The 26,698-nt window shown below is 41.2% G+C and overlaps 1 protein-coding gene across 1 annotated transcript in view; it reads right to left on the bottom strand.

Moving 5' to 3' along the window:
• LOC124615774 (spatacsin) overlaps positions 1–26,698 on the bottom strand; it is a 395,474-nt gene that overhangs the window by 355,873 nt on the left and 12,903 nt on the right. Inside the window, exons 3-4 of the mRNA XM_047143873.1 lie at positions 22,732–22,935; positions 22,099–22,303 (exon numbers count right to left, since the gene is read on the bottom strand). Of these exons, the coding sequence (XP_046999829.1) occupies positions 22,099–22,303; positions 22,732–22,935 (409 nt within the window). The remainder of the gene's footprint in view (positions 1–22,098; positions 22,304–22,731; positions 22,936–26,698) is intronic.

Here is a 26,698-nt window from a genome sequence, read left to right as displayed (position 1 = left end):
TATAATGTTGTTCTACCAAGAACCGACAGAAGATTCTGTTAATATAAATTATTTGTAGGTCAATGAAGATGTCTAAAAGAATTATGTACAGCATGTTTTGTTGAAAGCTAGGTACAATAAAAAAATCAGCTGCAAGAGACAGAGACAACATGAGCGCTTTTTGTATCAGGGATTGCAGAGAAACATGCATTTAGAAAGACCTCTGGGATTGGTGATCATTGTGTATCAGCTTTAAAGAGGGGAAAGTTTCCAACGGATTATAAGCAGTGTACAGCGTGTTGATGTGGATAGTTTTATGGAATGTAGGACATACATTAGTATTTAGAAATGATGGCGACAGTAACTGCAATAGCGATAGAAATAGGGTTACAGAGATAGTAATGGGAGCAGAAAGTGGCAATGGGGCTAGATGAAAAAGAACAAAATGAGAAATGGCAAATAGAGAGAATAAATATGAATGATTGGAGGCAGCAAGGTCCTACTAATTATGATAATGAAGAAATAAGAAATAATTATAGGAATACAAATGATAGAAAAATATAACAACACAGTAAGTTGGCGCAAGTGAGGATCACGACACCCCATAATCAAAGAAACTAACAACACCCTCCATCACCAAAAGTTTCACAACCAAGAAGGACAAAGGAACACGCAAAGTAAAACATCAATAAAAGAAAAGAAAATCGTTTTAGTGGATATGTAAGTTGAATATGATCAACATATTAGGAGAAAGAAAAGTATGACCAAAAATATAGGTGTAAAGGGATAAAGAATATTAATATCCAATAATGGAATGTAACAAAATGATGAAAAGGTTAATTGTTAATCACCATATAGCGGAGGTACTGAGTCGCAGAAGGGCACAACAAAAAGGCTGTCGGAAAGTTAGCTTTTGGCCAACAAGGCCTTGGTCAAAAATAGACCACACACAACACACACCACACACACACACACACACACACACACACACACACACACACACACACACACACAAATGAAATTCACACAGGCATGACCACATTCTCTGGTGCTGGAGCCAGTTTGGCTCCTGCTGCCAGAAACTGTGGTCATGTGTGTGTGAGTTTTGTTTTGTTACAGTGTGTGTGCTTGTGTGTGTGTGTGTGTGTGTGTGTGTGTGTGTGTGTGTGTGTCTATTTTTGACAAAGGCTTTGTTGGCCAAAAGCTAACTTTCCGACGGTCTTTTTGTTGTGTCTTTCTGTGACTCAGCATCTCTGCTAGATGGTGAATGTAGTGGTGTACACCATGACTTAAGAGAATTTTTCTCCTGCATAAAAACTAGGGATGATGAAAATTTAAATGTTTCAAAAATAGATCTAGAATTTAGTTAGTTGCATTCACTACATTATGTGAACAATCATATAGTGTGAGTGGTACTGTTTCTGAAGTGTGTTGTAATGTTGGTGACATGTCACTGGCTTCACAAGTTAAAATTCTTTCTTCTGTTGTTGATAATTGTGGTAATACTAATTTTGCTGTACAATCTTGGCCAATGATGATGCCATTTGTGATGATGTTCAGATTCAAATTGTTGATAGTGGTGTCAATGGCAATATAAATGAAGAGGCAGTTAATCTCATAATGCTAAGAAATTTATGGTGATGAAGAAACTCCATGTATTTTTGTAATGAAGTCAAGGTTAGTAATGCCAATTTTTATTCAAAAATAAAGATACCATTGAACCAAAAGTTGGTTTGAACATCACAATGCTTTACTACATGCAGTCCTGTGGTAGTGGTGTGCCTTTACATTCCTCTGACATTTGAACTGACTGACCCAGCCAGTTATAGGGAAGCCTGCAGTTTAACACAGATTCTGAACAACAGCACAACTCTGTAATTTTCATGTTGATAAATATTGCCAGGGCTGAAAGAAGTGAAAAGTGACAGGTAAAATTGCTAGAGCTAATTGGGGACTGAGGCGATACCTTCAGATCTGTAGTCTGTCACTTTACCATTGAGCTACCGGGCCACACTTAGGAAGTGGTAACTTAATCTATGATAGCAATGAGAATGACATAAAACATGGATGCACTGAAGGAATCTGTGGCAACATGTGCAGATGGTGACTCTGGTGGCGCAATTTAAGTACAGTAGTTGCAAAATGCACAAATTAGTACAGCTACACATATTATAAAATATGTCCTCCACCAAGTTTTTGTGTCTGTATGAGAAAGTTAATCTAGAAACTGCAATGTTCTGACGCAATATTGACTAGACAAACAGACAGATAGATAGACAGACAGACAGACAGATTCATGAGGAATTTTATGTATATACACTACCGCTTGTGAAAATTGTAACACCCAGGAGGAATAGTCCGAGTCACTCCAAAATCAGATGATGTGTGAAACAGCAGAACCGTAGTGATTAAGATTGCAGAGAGATAATGTGCACACAGGCCCACCAGTACCTCTTTTGTGTAACTGAACAAGTCAATGTTGTGCCATACCAAGTCAGTGTACAGCCATCAAATGCAGTGGAAACGTGCAAGCAAGTGCAAGTATTCCTTGTCCACATTGAAGGACACAATATCAGCACGTCAGCTGGCTTGAACAGGGCAAAATGACTGGTCTCTGGGAAAATGGTTCATCATACCACTGGTATGACTGTGATGTGTGTGCAGGGCTAGCGAAGAGGATCATACACAACAATGAGTGAGTAGTGGATCACATTACGTGACTACAGTGTATTGGCCATCTGGTCCACAGAGCCATAACTGGCAAAACAGCTTCACCAGCAGTGTTGGCGTGATGCTGGAGCACTGCAAGAGGTGCAGACATGGCTACAATGACAGTCTGATACTGTCTGCTGAAGACCAGACTGACGGCATGCTTGGGATTGCATCAGCTTGCATTGACCAGAAACTACATATGCCTCAGTCTGCAGTGCATATGTGAACACAGTCACTAGTGCGTTGAGCAGCAAATTGTAGTGTTGTGAACGAGTCTCACTTCAACTGATCCAATAAAGATGACTGTATGCATTAGATGCGACTCTGACGAAAGCAATCGGGGAGACTATATTAGTGAATTTCATAGCGGACAAATATCAGGTGTAACTCTTTGGGGCATCACTGGCTACAAAAGATAGACTCATCTCCTATGTATAAAGGGAAATATGAACAGCAACTGCTACATCAGGGAGATTTTAGAGCCCGAAGCAGTTCCACATGCCATGTTTCAGTACAACAATGCCCATCTATACTTAGCAAGGACATGCAGGCCTTCACTAAGTGAAAGGTACGACTGTTTCCCTGGCCTGCACATTCGCATGTGTGGGGCAGGGTATGGTTGGTTGCCAACTTTTTCATTCTGGTCCTCCTGCAACAACTGTCAACACTTTGTGGGTGCTCCCATAAACAGCATGGCAGTGTGTTCCCCAGCATCGTAGCCAGGCCCTCTTTGATTCCATGCCATGAAGTCTAGTGGCTCTGAATACTGCAGGTGGCAGCTTCACGCTGTACTTAATTCTCATGATCAATGTGCACGTACAGTCCTGCAATGTCCCAGAGAGTAAGGGGTGGCGACAGAAGAGCATCTGACCACCTCTTCCATTAACCATGTCAAATCTGTTCAATAACCATGCCAACCCTACACCAATGTGAGACAAAGATGCAAGAAAAAGCAGATCACATCTCCCTACATAGGAGGGTGCCAATAAAGTATTTTCACATTTGGAGAAGAAAGTTGGAAACTGAAATTTCTCGAAAAAAGCCTTTGTTTTAACAATTGCCACCCCAACTTGTGTATCATACACAGTTCACTCTCCCCCTTATTTGAACTTTTACAATGATAAACAAGCACAGTGTAAACAGTCTCTTTAGTAGACCTGTTGCATCTTCTAAGTGTTCTGCCAATAAAACACAGTCTTTGGTTCCCCTTCCTCACAACATTTTCTATGAGATTATTCTAATTTAAGTTGGTCATTATCGTTATCCCTGTGTATTTAGTTGGATTGATAGGCTTTACACATAAGTGATTTATTGTGTAAGTAAAATTTAACAGCAGATTCCTTTTAGCACTCATGTGGATTACCTCACACTTTTCACTATTTAAGAGTCAATTTCCACTTTGGACACCATAAAGATATCTTGTCTAAATCATTTAGCAGTTGGTTATGTTCTTCTGATGACTTTATTAGGTAATGAATGACAGCATCATCTGCAAATAGCTTAAGAAGGCTGCTCAGATTGTCTCCTAAATGATTCACATAGATTAGGAACAGCTGAGGGCCTATAACACTTCCTTGGAAAATGCCAGGTATCACTTCCACTTTACTCGGTGACTTTCCATCAGTTACTACAAATTACAACCTGTCTGACAGGAAACTATCAACCCATTAGCAAAACATAGGCATGCAATTTCATTACACGTCAGTTGAGAGGAACTGGATATCTAGAAATGTGGAACCAATTTGAGATCCTCTGTCAATAGTACTCATTACTTAAGGTGAGTTGTGTTACACAAGAATGATATTTTCAGAACTTGTGCTCACTGTGTGTCAATAGTTCATTTTGTTCAAGGTCGTTCATAATGTCGGAACACATTGTATATTCCAAAATATTATTGCAAATCAATGACAGTGACATAGGTCTGTAATTCATGGGATCACTCCTATTTCCTTGCTGGAGTAATCATGTGACCTACGAAAGCTTTCCAGTCTTTGGATACAGATCTTTTATTATCAGCATTCTCTGAAAGGAACCTAAATGATATACAGTCTGGACCTGAAGAATGGCTTTTATTTAGTGACTTGAGTTGCTTCGCTACAACAAGGATATCTACTTCTAAGTTAATCACGTTGGCAGCAATTCTCAATTTTAATCCTGGAGCATTTACTTTGTCTTCTCTGGTAAAGGAATTTCGGAAAATTGTATTTAGTAACTCAATTTTAGTGGTTCTGTCATCGACAACATTATACCATCACTATCACACAGCTGAGATACTGTTTGTGACTTGGTAGTGATTACGTACTTTACATACAACCAGATCCTATTTTGGATTTCTGGCAGATTTAAAAGACAGAGAGTTTCATTGTGGAAACTATTAAAAGCATCTTGCATTGAAAACTGGGCTAAATTTCGAGCTTCTGTAAAACTTTGCAAATCTTAGGGATTTTATGTTCTTTTAAAGCTGGAATGCTTTTCTGCAACAGTGTTCTGACTTGCTTTTTGTACCTTGTGGGATCAGTTCCATCTCTTATTAATTTATTTGGTGTAAATCTCTCAACTGCTGTTGATACTATTTCTTTGAATTTAAACCACATCTGGTCTATGGAGACTGTCGCTTAATAAGGTATCAAACAAATCTTTGATCTCTTAGCAATAAACAGTATCAAGCAGATTTAAAAGAACATAAATCCCTAAGATTTGCAAAGTAGGGTTTAGTAACCACAAGGTTATTGTCACAAGACTGAATGCTGTAACATGCAAACATGCAAAAACCCCAAAAATGAGTGAAAAATAGAGCGACCCTGGCGGAAGCCATCCTGACATGGAGCCAGCAGGCCACGTTACTCCAGGACCCAACCTAACCGCTGACATACCATACGTTCCAACAGCTTACAAAGAACTTTGGTGAGGCTGATGGGCAGATAGCTATCCACATCAAGCGGGTTTTTACCGGGTTTGAGCACCGAAATGTTGATGCTCTCCCACCATTGCAATGGAAAGACGCTATCGCACCAGATCCGGTTGAAGATGACGAGGAGATGTCGCTTGTAGTCAGATGAGAGATGTTTAATCATCTGACTGTGGATCCAGTCACGCCCAGGAGCTGTGTCAGGGCAATGTGGAAGGGCACTGAGGAGCTCCCACTCTGTAAATGGGGCATTATAGGATTCACTGTAGCATGTAGTGAATGAGAGGTCCGGTCTTGGAAACTGAAATATGGCCGGGAGAGTGGTGTGTTGACCACATGCCCCTCCATATCCGCATCCAGTGACACCTATGGGCTGAGGACGGTACCATTGAGCCTTCATGGCCTGTTCGGGAGCATATGACACCCAATGGTCGAGACTTATCTCACCCAACACTTCTGCTTCCGTCATTTGATAAGGTAGCGAACACGGGCACGGAGGCATTTAAAGGTTATGAGGTGCTCCAGGGAAGGATGCCGCTGTAGAGCTTGCCGATGCTCCTTAATTGCTTCAGCGACTTCCAGCGACCACCAAAGCACTGCCTTACACCTCGGGCACACTAAAGAGCAAGGGATTGAGTTTTCTGCTCCAGAAACAACTGTTGTAGTCACCTGTTCAACAATCACATTGATGTTACTGTGTGGGGAACATTCAATGGTGACAGCACAGGTGAAAGGTTCCCAGACTGCCTTATTTAAAGCCCATCTGGGCAGGCGTCTGTGGGCCTGATTCTGGGGCAGTGACAGGAAGATGGGGAGGTGGTCACTACCATACAGGTTGTCATGAGCTCTCCAGTGGATAGATGGGAGAAGTCCTGGGCTGCAAATTGATAAATCAATGGCCGAGTAACTACCATAAGCCACAATGAAATGTGTGGCGGCCCTAGTGTTTAAGAGGCAGAGGTCGAACTGAGACAGTCAAGTTTTGACATCTCTGACTCAGCCAGTAAGCATGGTACCACCCCACGAGGGGTTATGGGCATTAAAATCTCCCAAAAGTAGGAAAGGTTTAGGGAGTTGATCAATTAGTGCAGCTATTACATTCAGGGGTACTGCACAATCTGGAGGAAGATATACATCGCAGACGGTTATTTCCTGTGTCGTCCTTATTCTGACAGCCACAGCTTCAAGAGGGGTTTGTAGCGGCACTTGTTCACTACAGACTGTGTTTAGGACACAAATACAAACTCCACCTGACACTCGATTATAGTCGCTATGATTCCTGTAATAACCCTCTTAGCCATGGAGGGCAGTGGTCTGCATTGCCGGGAACCAGGTATCCTGGAGAGCAATGCAGGTAATAGGTGTAATGCTTAACAGTGGTCATAGCTCAGCCAGGCAGTGGAAAAAACTGCCACAATTCCACTGGAGGATGACGTCATCATGAGACTGGGAAGGCATGGAACATTCAATGAGGCATTTTATGCCTCAGGGTCACCCGCTGCCACCAACTTTTTGCCTGAGCAATCCATATCCATTTTGTCTGAAGGTCTGGCAAGATTTAGGTCCTCAGCGGATGCCAAAATCTCCATCCTCAGATGCAGAGCTTGTAGGTAGTGGTGGTGTTGGTGCCACTGCAATTTCCTTGGCCTTAGATGTTTTCTTTTTGGATTTCTCTTGCTGCTCCTTGGGTTTCCCTGGCTGGGAGGACCTCACTGGCTCAGTCTCTGGAACTGAGGATGAGCGTGAAGCCCTACGACCAGCTGCTTTTAGGCTCTTCAGCCACTGGCGGATGTCGTCTTTCCCACTAGTAGACACCTGGGAAGGGAGTGACCCAAGGGACCCCGAAGAAGACTTACTCTTCTACAGCTTAGAAGTGGGGACAGATGCCCCTGATGGTTGGGGAGGGGGGGGATGTTGCTCCCAAAGTAGGTGGTGCAAGAGCAACAGGGAGGGAAATGCCCCCCCCACCATCAAAGGGGCAGATGTAGTTTTCCAGCTCTGAGAGGTGACTTGGGTTGGAGGAACTGATGGTGCCAGAACTGTTGTAGCAGCAGCGTAAGGATGCAGGTGTTCAAATTTTCTCTTAGCCTCAGGGTAGGTCAGTAAGTCCAGGGTCTTTTACTCCATAATTTTCCTTTCTTTCTGGATAATCCTACAGTCTGGCGAGCAAGGCAAATGGTGCTCTCCGATGTTGACACAGATGGGAGGCAGGGCACATGGAGTATTGGGATGTGATGGGCATCCACAATCTCAGCATGTGACACTGGAAGTACAGCGGGAAGACATATGGCCGAAATTTCAGCACTTAAAGCATCATATTGGGGGAGGGATATAGGGCTTTACATCACAGCGGTAGACCATCACCTTGACCTTCTCAGACTCTGGGACTGAGGATGAGCGTGAAGCCCTACGACCAGCTGCTTTCGGGCTCTTCAGCCACTGGCAGATGTCATCTTTCCCACTAGTAGAAACCTGGGAAGGGAGTGACCCAATAGACCCCGAAGAAGACTTACACTTCTCCGGCTTATAAGTGGGGACGGATGCCCCCGATGGCCAAGATGAAGGCACCGGTGGCAACCTGATTATCCCTTGGACCCCGGTGGGCACACCAGGTGAAATGTACACCTCGCCACTCTAAATTGTCGCACAGCTCTTTGTCAGACTGCAAAAGAAAGTCCGTGTGAAATATGATACCCTGGACCATATTTAAGCTCTTATGGGGCATGTTGGTTACAGAAACACTCCCCAGCTTGTCACAAGTCCCGTGACTTGGCAGATGATGCTTTTTTTGATCAAGACTGACCCAGATCTCATTTTAGACAAGCCCTCCACCTCCCCAAACTTGTCCTCTAAATGCTCAACAAAAAACTGAGGCTTCGTCGTCATGAAAGATTCCCCATCAGCTCTCGAACGTACAAAGTACCAGGGTGAATGAGATCCGCTGCCATCCTTAGACTGACGTTCCTCCCATGGTGTAGCCAGGGAGGGGAACGATTTGGGGTCGTACTTCTGAGCATTGTATTGAGCTCATGATCGCTTAGAGACTGCTGGTGTTTAACCACCAGCAAGAGATTGGGTGTCATCTGCCCTGATGCCACCCACTCCGACCAGGGGACCCTCCCCATGGGCGCCACCCAGCTGCAGCAAAGGCCACCAGGCAGGATGGCCATTGCCGGGAGTCCCGATGCCCCAGGGGGATGGGCATCTACCTCTTGGCATACGTGGGGAGTTAACAGCACAGGCATTAGCAGAGCGATCCATGTCTGGTCAGGGGGCTACAACCAACAGGGTACATGGTGGCCCCACCACAACGGACTGGCTACAGTGATGGATATCAGGTGCAATGAAGTCCATGGTCATTGTCGACACAGAAAGCAACACTGCAAAGTGCATGGTGGAAAATGCACCCAGGAAGGTGTCCTCGCCCAAGAGATGGAGAATTGGCGGGACTGCAATGCAACAGACAGAAAGTGGGCTAAGGATCACAATGCACGATGGACACAATGCACCATGTACAGCACCCTTCCCCAATTGGCTTTCTTTTCGGGAAAATTTTGAAGAATGAAGGTCAAACCCTACAGGGGACCATCACATAAAGGCCAAAACATGTGAAACTCCTTTTCTGCAAGCCACTTGATGGTGTGTGGTGGCGGGTATCTCGAGTACCTCTATCAGTTCTCCCTTCTATTCCAGACTCGTATTGTTCGTGTAAAGAAAGATTGTTGGTATGTATCTGTGTAGGCTCTAATCTCTCTGATTCTACCCTCATGGTCTCTTTGCGAGATATACGTAGGAGGGAGCAATATACTGCTGGACTCCTCGGTGAAGGTATGTTCTCGAAACTTCAACAAATGCCTGTACCAAGCTACTGAGCGTCTCTCTTGCAGAGTGTTCCACTGGAGTTAATCAACCATCTCCGTAATGCTTTCGTGATTACTAAATGATCCTCTAACGAAGCGTGCTGCTCTCCGTTGGATCTTCTCTATCTCCTCCATCAACCCCACCTGGCACAGATCCCATACCAGTGAGTAGTATTTAAGCAGTGGGCGAACAAGTGTACTGTAACATACTTCCTTTGTTTTCGGACTGCATTTCCTTAGGATTCTTCCAATGAATCTCAGTCTGGCATCTGCTTTACAGACGATTAATTTTATATGGTCATTCCATTTTAAATCACTCCTAATGCCTACTCCCAGATAATTTATGGAATTAACTGCTTCCAGTTGCTGACCTGCTATATTGTAGCTAAATGATAAAGGATCTTCCTTTCTATGTATTCACAACACATTACACTTTTCTACATTGAGATTCAATTGCCATTCCCTGCACCATGCGTCAATTCGTTGCAGATCCTCCTGCATTTCAGTACAATTTTCCATTGTTACAAACTCTCGATATTCTACAGAATCATCCACAAAAAGTCTCAGTGAACTCCCAATGTTATCCACAAGGTAATTTATATATATTGTGAACAGCAACAGTCCTATGACACTCCCCTGCGGCACACCTGAAATCACTCTTACTTTGGAAGACTTCTCTCCATTGTGAATGAGATGCTGCATTCTGTTATCTAGGAACTCTTCAATCCAATCACACAACTGGTCTGATAGTCCATATGCTCTTACTTTGTTCATTAAGTGACTATGGGAAACAGTATCAAATGCCTTGTGGAAGTCAAGAAACACGGCATCTACCTGGGAACCCGTGTCTATGGGGCTCTGAGTCTCGTGGATAAATAGCATGAGCTGCGTTTCACACGATCGTCTTTTTCTAAACCCAAGCTGATTCCTACAGAGTAGATTTCTAGTCTCCAGAAAAGTCATTATACTTGAACATAATATGTGTTCCAAAATTCTACATCTGATCGACGTTAGAGATATAGGTCTATAGTTCTGTACATCTGTTCGATGTCCTTTCTTGAAAACGGGGGTGACCTGTGCCCTTTTCCAATCCTTTGGAATGCTACATTCTTCTAGAGACCTACGGTACACCACTGCATGAAGGGGGGCAAGTTCCTTCGCGTACTCCATGTAAAATCGAACTGGTATCCCGTCAGGTCCAGCGGCCTTTCCTCTTTTGAGCGATTTTAATTGTTTCTCTATCCCTCTGTCGTCTATTTCGATATCTACCATTCTGTCATCTGTGCGACAATCTAGAGAAGGAACTACAGTGAGGTCTTCCTCTGTGAAACAGCTTTGGAAAAAGACATTTAGTATTTCGGCCTTTAGTCTGTCATCCTCTGTTTCAGTACCATTTTGGTCACAGAGTGTCTGGACATTTTGTTTTGATCCACCTACCGCTTTGACATAAGACCAAAATTTCTTAGGATTTTCTGCCAAGTCAGTACATAGAACTTTACTTTCGAATTCATTGAACGCCTCTCGCATAGCCCTCCTCACACTACATTTCGCTTCACGTAATTTTTGTTTGTCTGGAAGGCTTTGGCTATGTTTATGTTTGCTGTGAAGTTCCCTTTGCTTCCGCAGCAGTTTTCTAACTCGGTTGTTGTAACACGGTGGCTCTTTTCCATCTCTTACATTCTTGCTTGGCACATACTCATCTAACGCATACTGTACGATGGTTTTAAACTTTGTCCACTGATCCTCAATACTATCTGTACTAGAGAGAAAACTTTTGCGTTGAGCCATCAGGTACTCTGAAATCTGCTTTTTGTCACTTTTGCTAAACAGAAAAATCTTCCTACCTTTTTAGGATTTCTATTTACAGCTGAAACCACCGATGCTGTAACCGCTTTATGATCGCTGATTCCCTGTTCTGCGTTAACTGTTTCAAATAGTTCAGGTCTGTTTGTCACCAGAAGGTCTAATATGTTATCGCCATGAGTCAGTTCTCTGTTTAACTACTCAAGTATTTTTCGATAATGCACTTAAAAAAATTTCACTGGATTCTTTGTCCCTGTCACTTGTTATAAACATTTTAGTCTCCCAGTCTATATCTGGTAAATTAATATCTCCACCCAAAACTATAACATGGTCGAAATATTTTTCAAATCTTCCTTCAGGTGTTCTGCCACAATAGCTTCTGAGCCAGGGGGCCTATACAGACATCCAATTACCATGTTTGAGCCATGACCTTCACCCAAATTATTTCACATTTCGGATCTCCGTCAATTTCCTTTGATACTAGTGCATTTTTTATCGCTATAAACACGCCTCCCCCTTCACTGGCCAGCCTGTCTCTGCGGTATACATTCCAATCTGAGTTTAGAATTTCATTACTGTTTACAACTGGTTTCAGCAAACCTTTCGTCCCTAGTACAATGTGGGCATTGTGACCGTTTATTAATGAGAATAGTTCTGGGACCTTTCTATAGATTCACCTGCAGTTTACTATTACCACATTAATATTGTCATTCCCTGTTGCGATTTGCCTACTGCTACCTTGTCGCGTCTCAGGAGGCATCTTGTCGGGCCTAGGGAGGGAATTATCTAATCTAAAAAAACCACATGTCCACTCCACACATATTCTGCTACACTTGTAGCCGCTTCCTGCATGTAGTGCACACCTGACCTATTCAGGGGGACCCTATATTTCTCAACCCGATAGAGGAGGTCAAGAAATTTGCACCCCAGATCTCCAAAGAATCGTCCGAGCCTCTGGCTTAAGCTTTCCACTCGGCTCCAAACCAGAGGACCGCGATCGGTACTGGGAATGACACTACAAGTAGTTAGCTCAGATTCCACCCCGCAAGCAACGCTTTCCGCCTTCACCAACTCCGCCAACCACCTGTATGAACTGAAGATGACCCCTGAACCCAGACGGCAGGAGTCACTGGTGCCGACATTAGCAACAATTTGCAGCCGGGTGCACCCAGTGCTCTCTATCGCCGCCGGCAGGGCCTCCTCCACATCTCGGATGAGACCCCCGGCAAGCAGACAGAGTGAACACTGGCCTTCTTCCCTGACCTTTCTGCTATTTCCCTAAGGGGCTCCATCACCCGCCTAACATTGGAGCTCCAAATCACTAATAAACCCCTCTCCATGTGCCTGCTCGGACCTTGCTGAAGGAACGGTCACATGTCCACTCACAGGCAGAGCGGGCAATACCACACGGCCAGCTTCCACATTGACCCTCTGCCTTGTGCGAAGCAAACGCCGTTGAACCCGCCACTCCCCTTGAGGAGAGGGTGACCCAACTGCGCCCAGTACCCACGAAGAGGTTTCGACAGCAGGGACTGTGGGTGAAGCATGTAACACCTGGGGTGTACCATGCGATGCACCAGACTCCCTACTGCCGCTACACTCCAAGGCAGCAGTCTGAAGATGGCTGACCGCGGCCATCAGCACATTCAGCTGCTCGCGAACAGTGGCCAGCTCCTCCTGCGTCTGTACACAGCAGTCACACATCCTGTACATCCTAAGAAATCAACAATTTACTGTAGAGAGTTAAGTAATCAACTTTTAACTAGACTGCTAATACACTAAAGGTGGCTGATAGTTGACTAAACTGTGGTTACTAGACACTTCTTGTTGGAAACAATGAAAATAAGCACCAACTGTCTCTGGACTGTATTCAAAACAAACACCAAATCTATGGGACACTATTACTAGGAGTCGAAAATTAAAGCTTCCTAAAAGCAAAAAAACACGGAAAAAGAAGTGACAAGTAAGAAAAACACAGTTAATACTTAAATTTACGTAGCTTGGTGCACAGGAGATGTCAAGCAGACGGCAGTTACAATGACACTGGCAGTACTGGCACTACAGCTGACTAAAGGGACTCTCTATGACTGTATTCAAAACAAACACAAAATCTATGGAATAATATTACTAGTACTCAAAAATTAAAGCTTCCTGAAAGCAAAAACACACAGAAAAAGAAGTGACAAGTAAGAAAAACACAGCTAACACTTAAATTTACATAACTTGCTGCACAGGAGATGTGAAGCAGACAGAAGTTACGATGACAGGAAGGTGGTTTGTTGGTTTGAGTACGACAGAAGAAGTAAATAGGGAAGAAGCTGTTAAGGTTCCAGAGGAATGTGGATAGCGTATCTTCACCTTCGATCCAGATCGCAAAGATTGCATCAATAAACCTGAATCAAGTGAGGGGTTTAGGATTCTGGGTGTTTAGGAAGGATTCCTCTAGATGGCTCATGAATAGGTTGGCGTAGGACAGTGCCATGATGCTGTCCATAGCCAAACCCCAGATTTGTTTGTAGGTAATGCCTTCAAAGAAGAAGTAATTGTGGGTGAGGATATACATAGTTGGTTATGGTGACTAGGAAGGAGGCGGTTGGTGTGGAATCCACCGGGGACTGGAAATGGTAGTGTTCAATAGCAGTAAGGCCATGGAGATTAGGGATGTTAGTGTAAAGGGAGGTGGCATGAATAGTGATGAGCAGGGCACCATGTGGTATAGGGAGAGGAACTGTGGAGAGTTGGTGGAGGAAATGGTTGGTATCTTTAACATAGGAGAGTAGATTCCGGGTAATAGGCTGAATGTTCTGGCCTATGAGAGCACATGTTCTCTCAGTGGGGGCACAGTGACTGTCCGTTATGGAGCATCCTGGGTGGTTGGGTTTATGGGCTTTAGGAAGCGTGTAGAAGGTAGAAGTGCAGGGAGTGGTAGGGGTGAGCATCTCCATTATAAGGTAAATTGTAGTGTGCCTATGTGGGACAGGTTTCTGCAGCAATCTGAAGACAATACCAAGCAGTTGGAGCCAATTAACCCATAAGGACCACTGATAACTAAAAGCACATATTTTTTGTGGTTGATGTTTTTAGCAAGAACATTAAATTATGTTGAGTCTAAAAAGATGTCAGATGATGGCAGCAAAATATTTCTCAAATAACGGTTCTCGACATTTTCTCCAAGGTTTTGTGAAAGCAATGTCACCTTTCTCCCAAACATTCACATTTAAGTTCTCTAAACATCTATTGTATATTTTCATGTGTGCTGTATTGACCAGAAACAATCAACCAACACATCTCTGAATTTGTTCCATGTTTACGTCATGCTTACTTGACAAGGACACAAATACTTGAGTAACATTTATGTTCAAGGAGGCAAAATTTCAACTACTGCTAATAGTAAATAGAAAAAAACATCATACCTAGATTTGAAACAGTCAATTCCTATTCATAGAGGAGGAAGGATAGAGAGGTGAAGGTTGGAAAATTTGGATGTCATTCAGACCCAACTATGATAGGGACACCTCAGTTCTGAAGAAAGAGGGAGACAAAGACATAGGATACTCATGTTTTCAAAACCATTGTTTGACTGATTGCATTGTAGCAGAAGATTTCAGTTCTTTGATTGAAAGGCCATCATAGCTGGCACATTACTGCTCTGCACGAACCTCCTGATTTCAGAGATCTCCCTTACATCTGAGTGGCAAAAGAGATGTTCTGTTATTGGAATATATGAGGCCTTTCAAAATTAAGCTAATGGATCTAATGATCTATTTTTCCTCCCTTTGTTTTCAACTACTGTTGTGAATAATTCACTGAATTCCTAAATTATTTGAATCTAACATCAGTACTGAAACTATTGCCCTCAGGAAGTTGGTTGGCTGGTTGATTTGGAGGGAGGGGACCAAACAGCGAGGCCGTTGGTCCCATCGGATTAAGGTAGGATGGGGAATGTAGTTGGTCATGCCCTTTCAAAGGAACCATCCTGGCATTTGCCTGAAGCGATTTGTCAAAATCACAGAAAACCTAAAACAGGATGGCCGGATGCGGGTTTGAAGCATCATCCTCAGAATGCAAGTCCAGTGTGGTAACCACTGAGTCACCTTTCTCAGTCATCAGCAAATTGATTAAATTTATCAAAATGCTGTCAACTATGCTCTTTATGTAGATAAATGTATTCATAGAGCATAAAAATGTATTATGTGTTACCAAACAATTAGTGAGTGACATCTGAAATCAGCCAGGTCACTTAAATGCCATGGAATAACAATGTGATAGGATATTAAAAGGATGATCACACACATTCAGTTGTAAATAAAACAAATGACAAGCTTTGATGTATCTTTGGATACCAGAAAAATGTAATTTGTCTACAAACTTGATTGCTTACAGAACACTTACACAGTTTATACTGTAACATAGCTCAAGTGTGTGGGACCATATTAGTTCAAAACAGCAAAGGTCATCACATGTTATCAAAGTAGGGCCCTTTATATAGCCTCAAGCTCATTTCCCTCACAAAAGAAAGTAACTGAAACACTGAGGTACATCACACAAGAACCTGAAATTGATAGCAGAGGGATTTTTGGGAAAACTTTAACTGTATATCAGAAGGATAGGCAAATGGGAAATCAGGGTGGTGTATTTGTCACAGTAGAAAAGAAACTCAAATCCACCAAGACAGAAATTGAAGCGGCTTGTGAGACTGTTTGGGAAAAATTCAGTATTAGGGGTGGGCATAAAATGATAATTGGATCCTTCTATCATCCACCAGACTCATGTCCTGATGTAACCAAAAACTTTAGAGAAAACCTCAGTTCGCTTGTACGTAAGTTCCCCAATCATACTGTAATCATTGGTGGAAACTTTAATCATCCAAGAAATAATTTGAAAAATTACAGTTTTGTTAGTGGTGGGCATGATACGACACCCCGTGAAACTTTACTAAATGCCTTCTCTGAAACTTGTTTAGAACAGGTAGTTAGGAACCCCAGACACAATGGAAATACATTGGATCTAATGGCAAAAAACAGACCTGACCTCTTTGAGGCTGTCCACATTGAAACTGGTATCAGTGATCATGATGCAGTTGTGGCAACAATCATTATCAAAGTAAAAAAAGATAACTAAAACAAGCAGAAAGACACACATGTTCAGTAAGCTAGATACAAAATCAGTAATGTCACATCTCAATGAGGAACTTGAAACTTTCAGCACAAGGAAGGAGCATACAGAGGAACTCTGACTCATATTTAAAAAAATAGTTGACCATGCACTGGATGGATATGTACCCAAAAGGACAAGTCACACATTGGGAGGAAACCCTCATGGTATAGTCACTGCAAAGAAACTTCTAAAGAAACAGAGATTACTGCATAATAGGTGTAAAACAAAGTGTAGGGCTATAGATAGAGAAACGTTGAGTGAAACACATTTGGCTATTAAGAGAGCAATGCATGATGCCTTCAATGACAACTGTAGCAGAATATTGTCAAGTGCTCTTTCACAGCACCCAAAGAAATTCTGGTAATATGTAAAGGCTATTAGTGGCATCAAAGTTAGTGTCCAGTCCCTAGTAAATGACACAGGAACTGAAATTGAAGGGAACAAAGAAAAAAACTGAAATGCTTAACTCCACTTTCCAATGTTCCCTTACAAAGGAAGACCCAGGAGAATTGCCCTGATTTAATCCTCGTACCACTGAAAAGATGAATGAAATAAGTATTAGTGTCAGTGGTGTTGAGAAACAGTTAAAATCATTAAAATTGAACAAAGCTCCACACTGTCACACTCTGAACTGAATTTGCAGTGAGTTAGTCCCTCTTCTAACTATAATCTATCGCAGATCCCTGAAACAAAAAACCGTGCCCAGTTCTCGGAAAAAGCACAGGTCACACCTGTCTTCAAGAAGGCTAGTAGATGTGATCCACAAAACTACTGTCCAATATCCTTGACATTGATTTGTTATAGAATCTTACAACATATTCCAAGCTCAATATTAGGTATCTTGAACAGAATGACATCCTCAGAACCAACCAGCATGGATTTCGAAAACAATGATCATGTGAAACACAACTTGCACTTTTCTTACATAACGTATCGAAAACTTTGGATTAAGACTACCAGGTAGATGAAGTAATTCTAGATCTCCGAAAAGCATTTGACTCAGTACCGCACCTACGCTTATTGTCAAAAGTATGATCATATACGGTATCAAGTGAAATTTGTGGCTGGATTGAGGACTTCTTGGTAGGGAGGACACAGCATGTTATCTTCGATGGAGAGTCACTGTCAGATGTAGAAATAACTTCAGGTGTATCCCAGGGAAGTGTATTGGGAACCTTGCTGTTCATGTTGTATATTAATGACCTTGCAGACAATATTAACAGTAAAATCAGGCTATCTGCAGACAATCCATTTATTAATAATGAAGTACTGTCTGACAGATGATGCATAAGTATTCAGTCAGATCTTGATAAGATTTCAACATGGTGCAGAGATTGGCAAGTCGCCCTAAATGTTCAGAAATGATTAATTTTGCACTTCAGAAAACAAAAAAAAATGTAGTATATTATGACTATAACATCAATGAGTCACTGTTGGAATTGGCCAACTCACACCTGGGGAGTAACACTTTGTAGGGATATGAAATGGAATGATCACATAGGTTCAACCTTGGGTAAAGATGGTGGCAGACTTCAGTTTATTGGTAGAATACTGGGGAAGTGTAACCAGTCTACAAAGGAGATTCCTTACAAATCACTCTTGCAATCAGTTCGAAAAAATTGCTGAAGTACGTGGGACCCACACCAGACAGGACTAACAGGATATAGAATGCATAGACAGAAGGGAAGCACAAGCGCTCAAGGTTTATTTGTCACAGAGATAATGAAGGAACTGAACTGGAAGACTCTTGAGGATAGATGTAAACTATCCTGAGAAAGTCTATTAACAAAGTATCAAAAAGCACCTTTAAATGACTACTCTACGAATATACTACAACCCCCTACGTATTGCTTACATAAGGATAGTGAGCATAAGATTAGAAAGATTACTGTACATACAGAGACATTCAGTCAATCATTCTTCCTGGACTCCACAGATGAATGGAACAGAAAAAAACCTAATAACTGGTACAATGGGATGTACACTCTGCCATGCATATCACAGTGGTTCAAAGAGCATGGATGTAGATGCACTCAGATGATGATGATTCAAAGGCAAAATCTGTTTATCTCCCTCAGCCTTGTATATACTGCTTGCAAAGACATTGTTAAGATAGAATTAGGTTAATAGCACCTGCACTCCCCCCCCATGAACCATGGACCTTGCCGTTGGTGGGGAGGCTTGCGTACCTCAGCGATACAGATGGCTGTACCGTAGGTGCAACCACAACGGAGGGGTATCTGTTGAGAGGCCAGACAAACGTGTGGTTCCTGAAGAGGGGCAGCAGCCTTTTCAGTAGTTGCAGGGGCAACAGTCTGGATGATTGACTGATCTGGCCTTGTAACATTAACCAAAACGGCCTTGCTGTGCTGGTAATGCGAACGGCTGAAAGCAAGGGGAAACTACGGCCGTAATTTTTCCCAAGGGCATGCAGCTGTACTGTACGATTAAATGATGATGGCGTCCTCTGGGGTAAAATATTCCGGACGTAAAATAGTCCCCCAATCGGATCTCCGGGCGGGGAATACTCAAGAGGACGTTATTATCAGGAGAAAGAAAACTGGCGTTCTACGGATCGGAGCGTGGGATGTCAGATCCCTTAATCGGGCAGGTAGGTTAGAAAATTTAAAAAGGGAAATGGATCGGTTAAAGTTAGATATAGTGGGAATCAGTGACGTTCGGTGGCAGGAGGAACAAGACTTTTGGTCAGGTGAATACAGGGTTATAAATACAAAATCAAATAGGGGTAATGCAGGAGTAGGTTTAATAATGAATAAAAAAATAGGAGTGCGGGTAAGCTACTACAAACAGCATAGTGAACGCATTACTGTGGCCAAGATAGACACAGAGCCTATGCCTACTACAGTAGTACAAGTTTATATGCCAACTAGCTCTGCAGATGATGAAGAAATTGATGAAATGTATGATGAGATAAAAGAAATTATTCAGGTAGTGAAGGGAGACGAAAATTTAATAGTCATGGGTGACTGGAATTCGAGAGTAGGAAAAGGGAGAGAAGGAAACATAGTAGGTGAATATGGATTGGGTGGAAGAAATGAAAGAGGAAGCCGTCTGGTAGAATTTTGCACAGAGCATAGCTTAATCATAGCTAACACTTGGTTCAAGAATCATAAAAAAAGGTTGTACACATGGAAGAATCCTGGAGATACTAAAAGGTATCAGATAGATTATATAATGGTAAGACAGAGATTTAGGAACCAGGTTTTAAATTGTAAGACATTTCCAGGGGCAGATTTGGACTCTGACCACAATCTATTGGTTATGAACTGTAGATTAAAACTGAAGAAACTACAAAAAGGTGCTAATTTAAGGAGATGGGACCTGGATAAACTGACTAAACCGGAGGTGGCAGAGAGTTTCAGGGAGAGCATAAGGGAACAACTGACAGGAATGGGGGAAAGAAATACAGTAGAAGAAGAATGGGTAGCTCTGAGGGATGAAGTAGTGAAGGCAGCAGAGGATCAAATAGGCAAAAAGACGAGGGCTAGTAGAAATCCTTGGGTAACAGAAGAAATATTGAATTTAATTGATGAAAGGAGAAAATATAAAAATGCGGTAAATGAAGCAGGCAAAAAGGAATACAAACGTCTCAAAAATGAGATCGACAGGAAGTGCAAAATGGCTAAGCAGGGATGGCTAGAGGACAAATGTAAGGATGTAGAGGCTTATCTCACTAGGGGTAAGATAGATACTGCCTACAGGAAAATTAAAGAGACCTTTGGAGAGAAGAGAACCACTTGTATGAATATCAAGAGCTCAGATGGAAACCCAGTTCTAAGCAAAGAAGGGAAAGCAGAAAGGTGGAAGGAGTATATAGAGGGTTTATACAAGGGTGATGTACTTAAGGACAATATTATGGAAATGGAAGAGGATGTAGATGAAGACGAAATGGGAGATAAGATACTGCGTGAAGAGTTTGACAGAGCACTGAAAGACCTGAGTCGAAACAAGGCCCCGGGAGTAGATAACATTCCAGTAGAACTACTGATGGCCTTGGGAGAGCCAGTCCTGACAAAACTCTACCATCTGGTGAGCAAGATGTACGAGACAGGCAAAATACCCACAGACTTCAAGAAGAATATAATAATTCCAATCCCAAAGAAAGCAGGTGTTGACAGATGTGAAAATTACCGAACTATCAGTTTAATAAGTCACAGTTCCAAAATACTAACGCGAATTCTTTACAGACGAATGGAAAAACTGGTAGAAGTAGACCTCGGGGAAGATCAGTTTGGATTCCGTAGAAATGTTGGAACACGTGAGGCAATACTAACCTTACGACTTATCTTAGAAGAAAGATTAAGAAAAGGCAAACCTATGTTTTTAGCATTTGTAGACATAGAGAAAGCTTTTGACAATGTTAACTGGAATACTCTCTTTCAAATTGTGAGGGTGGCAGGGGTAAAATACAGGGAGCGAAAGGCTATTCACAATTTGTACAGAAACCAGATGGCAGTTATAAGAGTCGAGGGGCATGAAAGGGAAGCAGTGGTTGGAAAGGGAGTGAGACAGGGCTGTAGCCTCTCCCCGATGTTATTCAATCTGTATATTGAGCAAGCAGTAAAGGAAACAAAAGAAAAATTCGGAGTAGGTATTAAAATTCATGGAGAAGAAATAAAAACTTTGAGGTTCGACAATGACATTGTAATTCTGTCAGAGACAGCAAAGGACGTGGAAGAGCAGTTGAACGGAATGGACAGTGTCTTGAAACAAGGATATAAGATGAACATCAACAAAAGCAAAACGAGGATAATGGAATGTAGTCAAATTAAATCGGGTGATGCTGAGGGAATTAGATTAGGAAATGAGACACTTAAAGTAGTAAAGGAGTTTTGCTATTTGGGAAGCAAAATAACTGATGATGGTCGAAGTAGAGAGGATATAAAATGTAGACTGGCAATGGCAAGGAAAGCATTTCTGAAGAAGAGAAATTTGCTAACATCGAGTATAGATTTAAGTATCAGGAAGTCGTTTCTGAAAGTATTTGTGTGGAGTGTGGCCATGTATGGAACTGAAACATGGACGATAAATAGTTTGGACAAGAAGAGAATAGAAGCTTTCGAAATGTGGTGCTACAGAAGAATGCTGAAGATTAGATGGGTAGATCACATAACTAATGAGGAGGTATTGAAAAGAATTGGGGAGAAGAGGAGTTTGTGGCACAACTTGACAAAAAGAAGGGATCGGTTGGTAGGACATGTTTTGAGGCATCAAGGGATCACAAATTTAGCATTGGAGAGCAGTGTGGAGGGTAAAAATCGTAGATGGAGACCAAGAGATGAATACACTAAGCAGATTCAGAAGGATGTGGGTTGCAGTAAGTACTGGGAGATGAAGAAGCTTGCACAGGATAGAGTAGCATGGAGAGCTGCATCAAACCAGTCTCAGGACTGAAGACCACAACAACACAACAACAAACAGCACCTGCACTAATGCATGTAAAAAAATGTAGCCTCTGCCATGCACCTTATTGTGGCTCAAATATTATATATAAGTCTCCCTTGATTCCCCGAGGTATATCTTATCAACATACAACACAATGCACATTATACTGCAATATATGGATGTATCGTTTGTAAGTCAAAATTGTGTTAATGTTCTGTTGAATTATAATGTAAGTATTGTTTCTTTCCCTTCCATTTTTTGGATGAAACTTACGTTTCTTCCTGATAGCTTCTGATCCTGAAAAAACTTTCAGCATTTAATATGAAAACATTGCTCTTCTCATCAGCAACTGCAATTTTTCTTCCATCTCCAGTCACACTAATTGCAGTAAAGTGATACGATTCTTCAGTGTTGCTGGACACCACAGCATAAATGTTGAAAGCACCAACATTTTGACCATTTTCAATTGAGTAAAATGCTGTTATATGTTTAAGGTAAAAAAATTTTGAGGTGACATGATTCAATGCTACAAATAATAATAGAAGCTGATTTAACAGCTCAGGCCAGTTATTTGCCAATGCAAATATGCTTTTTCATATTCCAGAGATTTACCAAATTTATGTTACATGTCCAAAATAGATTTCAGGCTATGAATACATTTACTGTCTGTAGACGTAGATAAAGCATCAATAAAATTTAGGGCAGTGTTATAATGTATGTTTTATAACATAGAACAATGCTGTTATAAAGAAAAGTACCTGTAACATCTCAGTGGAAGTACCTTGTCAGACAAACTTAAACATAATTGCTTTAATTGCAATGGTATGCATAGTTAACATTTTATAAGTACATGCAATACAATTAATAAATCATAAATGTCTCTGAAATTTTGATGAGAAAGGATACATATGTTTCCTCCAACTGTAAGAATAAAGATGTAATCTCGACTCTGCGTAAAATATATGCAGGATGGTATGTGAACTTTCTTGCCTAAATTTAAAACTTCTGGATATCTCCAAGTTAGGTACAGAAGGTATCTCTTGTCAACACATAACACTATATCATGTTTCACACATGACAGCACAGATATATCTTTTATTTCTCCTTTATCTGAAAAATAAAAATATAACATGCTCCCATTTATTTCACTGTCAAAACAAATCTGGGAAAATGTATATTTGTGGTAATTTTTTTGTACACATACAAGTCATGTTGGCTAGGACTATTACGAAAATACAAAGAGTGAACAAAAAAAAGTGGTAATACGAAAAATGAATATTAGCTGTTAATGTAATACAAAAGTTTTAGAGATACAAAAATACAGCAGTGTCTGATTTCCACATTGTAATAACCACTAAAAGTATGAATATCTTTAAGTAAACAAGGATGTGATGAAGTAGTTGAAGGCAGTTAGTTCTGGTCATGAAGTGAATTTTCCAGAATTGAAGCTTTCAGACCATTTCAATTGGAGCCTCCGAGTTGAATAGGATGTGAGGAAATTCCAAACAGCTATTCTGCATGGTCTCAGCAAAGCTTTATTTCCTCAAATCCTACTCATGAGGTGAAACATCTGTTTCATTTTGGATACATTCTGACAAATTAAAGATGCCAATTATCTACTTCTATTTTGACAATTGCTATCTCCCCATAAAACAGTGAACAGCATACAATTGTAACCTTATTAGCCACTGGCATGTAAGGTGGAGATGACCTTTTTTTTCCTAAGCAGTTTTCTGGTGCCAGAATAGTAGTTCTAGACACTTTCTGCCATTTTTTGTCTGCTATTTCTTCATTACGGAAAGTCATTGTAAACCTAGAACACATTTACAAATTAATAACATAAAAACATTAAATATTCCGCGGCAGTGTAAATGAAATGAACACTTCAGGGTATGTTACAGTATGTCTGATCTATGCAGACTTTGATTCCAATGTACTTCATAGAAATCTTCAGATATGCAGTAAACAGTTAAATGAGAATCTCTTACCTCTGAAGCATTTTATTATTGAGAGTGGCATAAAAATTTTGAGTGATGCGTGATCATCATGATAACACTGAGGAAACATGATTTTAAACTCATTTTTAAACACTTTTCTTCCCACACCTATGAAATTCTTACATCACATTCACATAGACAGAGATAAATATACAAGATGAGAGAGCTAAGACAGACCACCCCAAATATGTCCAGGATAAGTAAATATATTGAGCTGTGGTTTTTACTAAGTTATAAGAGTCAATATGGCAAATTTTGTGGTGTATATACAAGTAATTTTTAAGGTTTGTGACTACTAAATTTTGATGCTATCCTTTTTTTATCAGACTACATACTTTGTTTCTGCAGCATTGGTCCGAGACCTTCAACATCACATCACGTATGGAACTTGACCAGATAGTAATATAATAACAGTGCCACAAATAACTGTCCCACAATCACAAGAAGGGGCCAACAAACATCTGCTCTACTGTAGCAAATATAAGTAAATGTGCAGCTCAGATATGGTTTGTGTGTTTATATGACCACCTGAAGCCTCTCAGTCTATGCTCTGCTGCTGTAATGACCAGACAACTTGCTTACGCAGCTATTCAGACTTTCAAAACTTATATGACAGTCAAAAGAGTGGACAAGGTTCTCATTTATGACAAATGTTACCAAACTGTTAGAGCAGTGGTGCAACTGTATGCTAAAAAAATCTTGATCATGTCAAGACCCCACAATCTGCCTTTGAAAACATCACACAGAAATTTCGAGAAACTGGAAGCATGAAGAATAAAATACACTAACAAAAGATGCTTAGCAACTAATAAGAGTAATGCAACTATCAGTTTAACAGAATAGTCCACATCACTATGAGTCAGCTTGAATGTACATGTGGAGTCATCCAACAACATATTATGTGAATACTACACCAACAGCATCATGGCAATAGCTTCAAAAATCGGTTACATTTTTCTGAATGGTGATTATGAAAACTTCAAAGTGATTCAACACTTCCATGGAAGACATTGTTTATGAATGGAGCATCATCTACATATCATGGTCAAATCAGTCTTCTGAATGTGCATTACTGGTGAGCTGAAGACCCACAGTGGCTCAGAGAAGGGAATACACAATGACTATGTTTTTTCAATATCTGTCGCAGGCTTTTCAAGAATTGTATTACTGGTCCTTGCGGGACTCTAAATAGTATCTACAGACCCTGCAGATATGCTGCTGTAGTTAATGGAAGACACCTCATTGGACATAACGCAATCTATGTGGTATCAACATGACAGATGTTCCACCCATTCTGCACAAATAATTACAGACCTTCTTTACGGGACACTGGGAGATTGTTGGTTCCATCATTTTGAAGTTCCAAAATGGCTTTGAACTCATCAGACTTAATAACTCTGGGCTTCTTATCTGTGGGGGATAAGATGTCTACAGAGAAACTTCACTGACTGCCAAATATGGACCTGTGCCGCACAAAGTCAAGATGAAATTCAAGCACTGTCTGTTTATTCATTCTGGATGTATTTGAGGTGAACACACACACACACACACACACACACACACACACACACACACACACACACACGTGTAAGACACTAGACTTGCTTTCCGGGGAAAAAACAGTGGTCCAAATCCACCATCTGACCACACAAACAGATACAGGTTTTCCATGGTTTCCCTTAATCACTTACAACAGAGGCCGCAAAGTTTTCTTCAAAATGGGCAAATGGACATTTTCCAATTTCTTTCCCCTTATTCAAGCTCATGCTCAGTTTCTAATAAACTCGTCACTGATGGGACATTGAAGCTACTTCATTACTTCCTTAGACATACATGCACAGTGTTCCTGAACCAATTACTGATACCCACTTTTCTGTATGCCACAGGAAATTTATTAGAATGCACTATGTGATCGCACAACCGCTGCCTTTTGTCACATGACCAACTCAACAGTTTCCCCACAACTTCCCAAGATAACTCTGCGGACGACCAGATGCACGTCAGTATGAAGCTCCAATTTATTCCCAGTTAACCAGATCTGCTAACTAGTTATACTAAAGACAAATTACTGCCACTTCTGTTTATTCTGACTGAGCTCTAATTGTCTGCCAGCTCCTTTAGTAATACTGTAGATATCTGCAGGGAGCGCACCACTCAAAATTACAGGTTACTTGCCATTTAACACACTCTGCTGATCAACTCCAGAGGCAATCACACCACAGTGGAAATTTTGCTAAACTGTTACAATTTGATAGAATACATCTTTTTCCCACTGACACAGCAATTTTGTCAAGAGTAAGATGATGAAAATAACCTCTGTATACAGATACAGTTTCCAAGCAGGACAAATTATGCTGTGATTTTAAGTCATGCGGACGGTACTCTTTTTTGTTGTGGTCAGAATAAAACATTCCAAATCATAATTATGCTGGAAAATGACCCATCAGGGGGCTTAAATAACTAGTGATTAAAGAAGGAAAACTAGAGTTTAAAATTCTAACAAAAATGTTGGGAAATACATAATGGCACTGCGAAGTTCCAAATAAGCACATGGTAGGAGCTCAAGTAATTCACAACAACAACAAAAACTATGAAAGGCACAGATCAGTAATCATGTGTGTATCTTGTACTAGGTTTCAATCTGCCATGATCGCTCAATTTTAGAGCACGCAGTCTTGTCTTACAAACTGCATTTTACCTCGTGGATATTTGTGTACCCATCACAATCAATTTTCAAGATCTATACAAATGATCTTTATGAAATTGTTGTAGTGTTTAGTCTGAAACCTGGTTGATGTAGCGGTTCACACTAGTGTATGACATGCAAGTCTCTCTGTCTCTGCTTAATTACTGCAATATATATCCATCTGAGTCTG

The sequence above is a fragment of the Schistocerca americana genome, chromosome 5, assembly GCF_021461395.2.
Source record: "Schistocerca americana isolate TAMUIC-IGC-003095 chromosome 5, iqSchAmer2.1, whole genome shotgun sequence".
NCBI classification, from domain to species: domain Eukaryota; kingdom Metazoa; phylum Arthropoda; class Insecta; order Orthoptera; family Acrididae; genus Schistocerca; species Schistocerca americana.
Note: the sequence above shows the minus strand (reverse complement) of the source record. Positions and strands in the feature narration are given on the sequence as shown.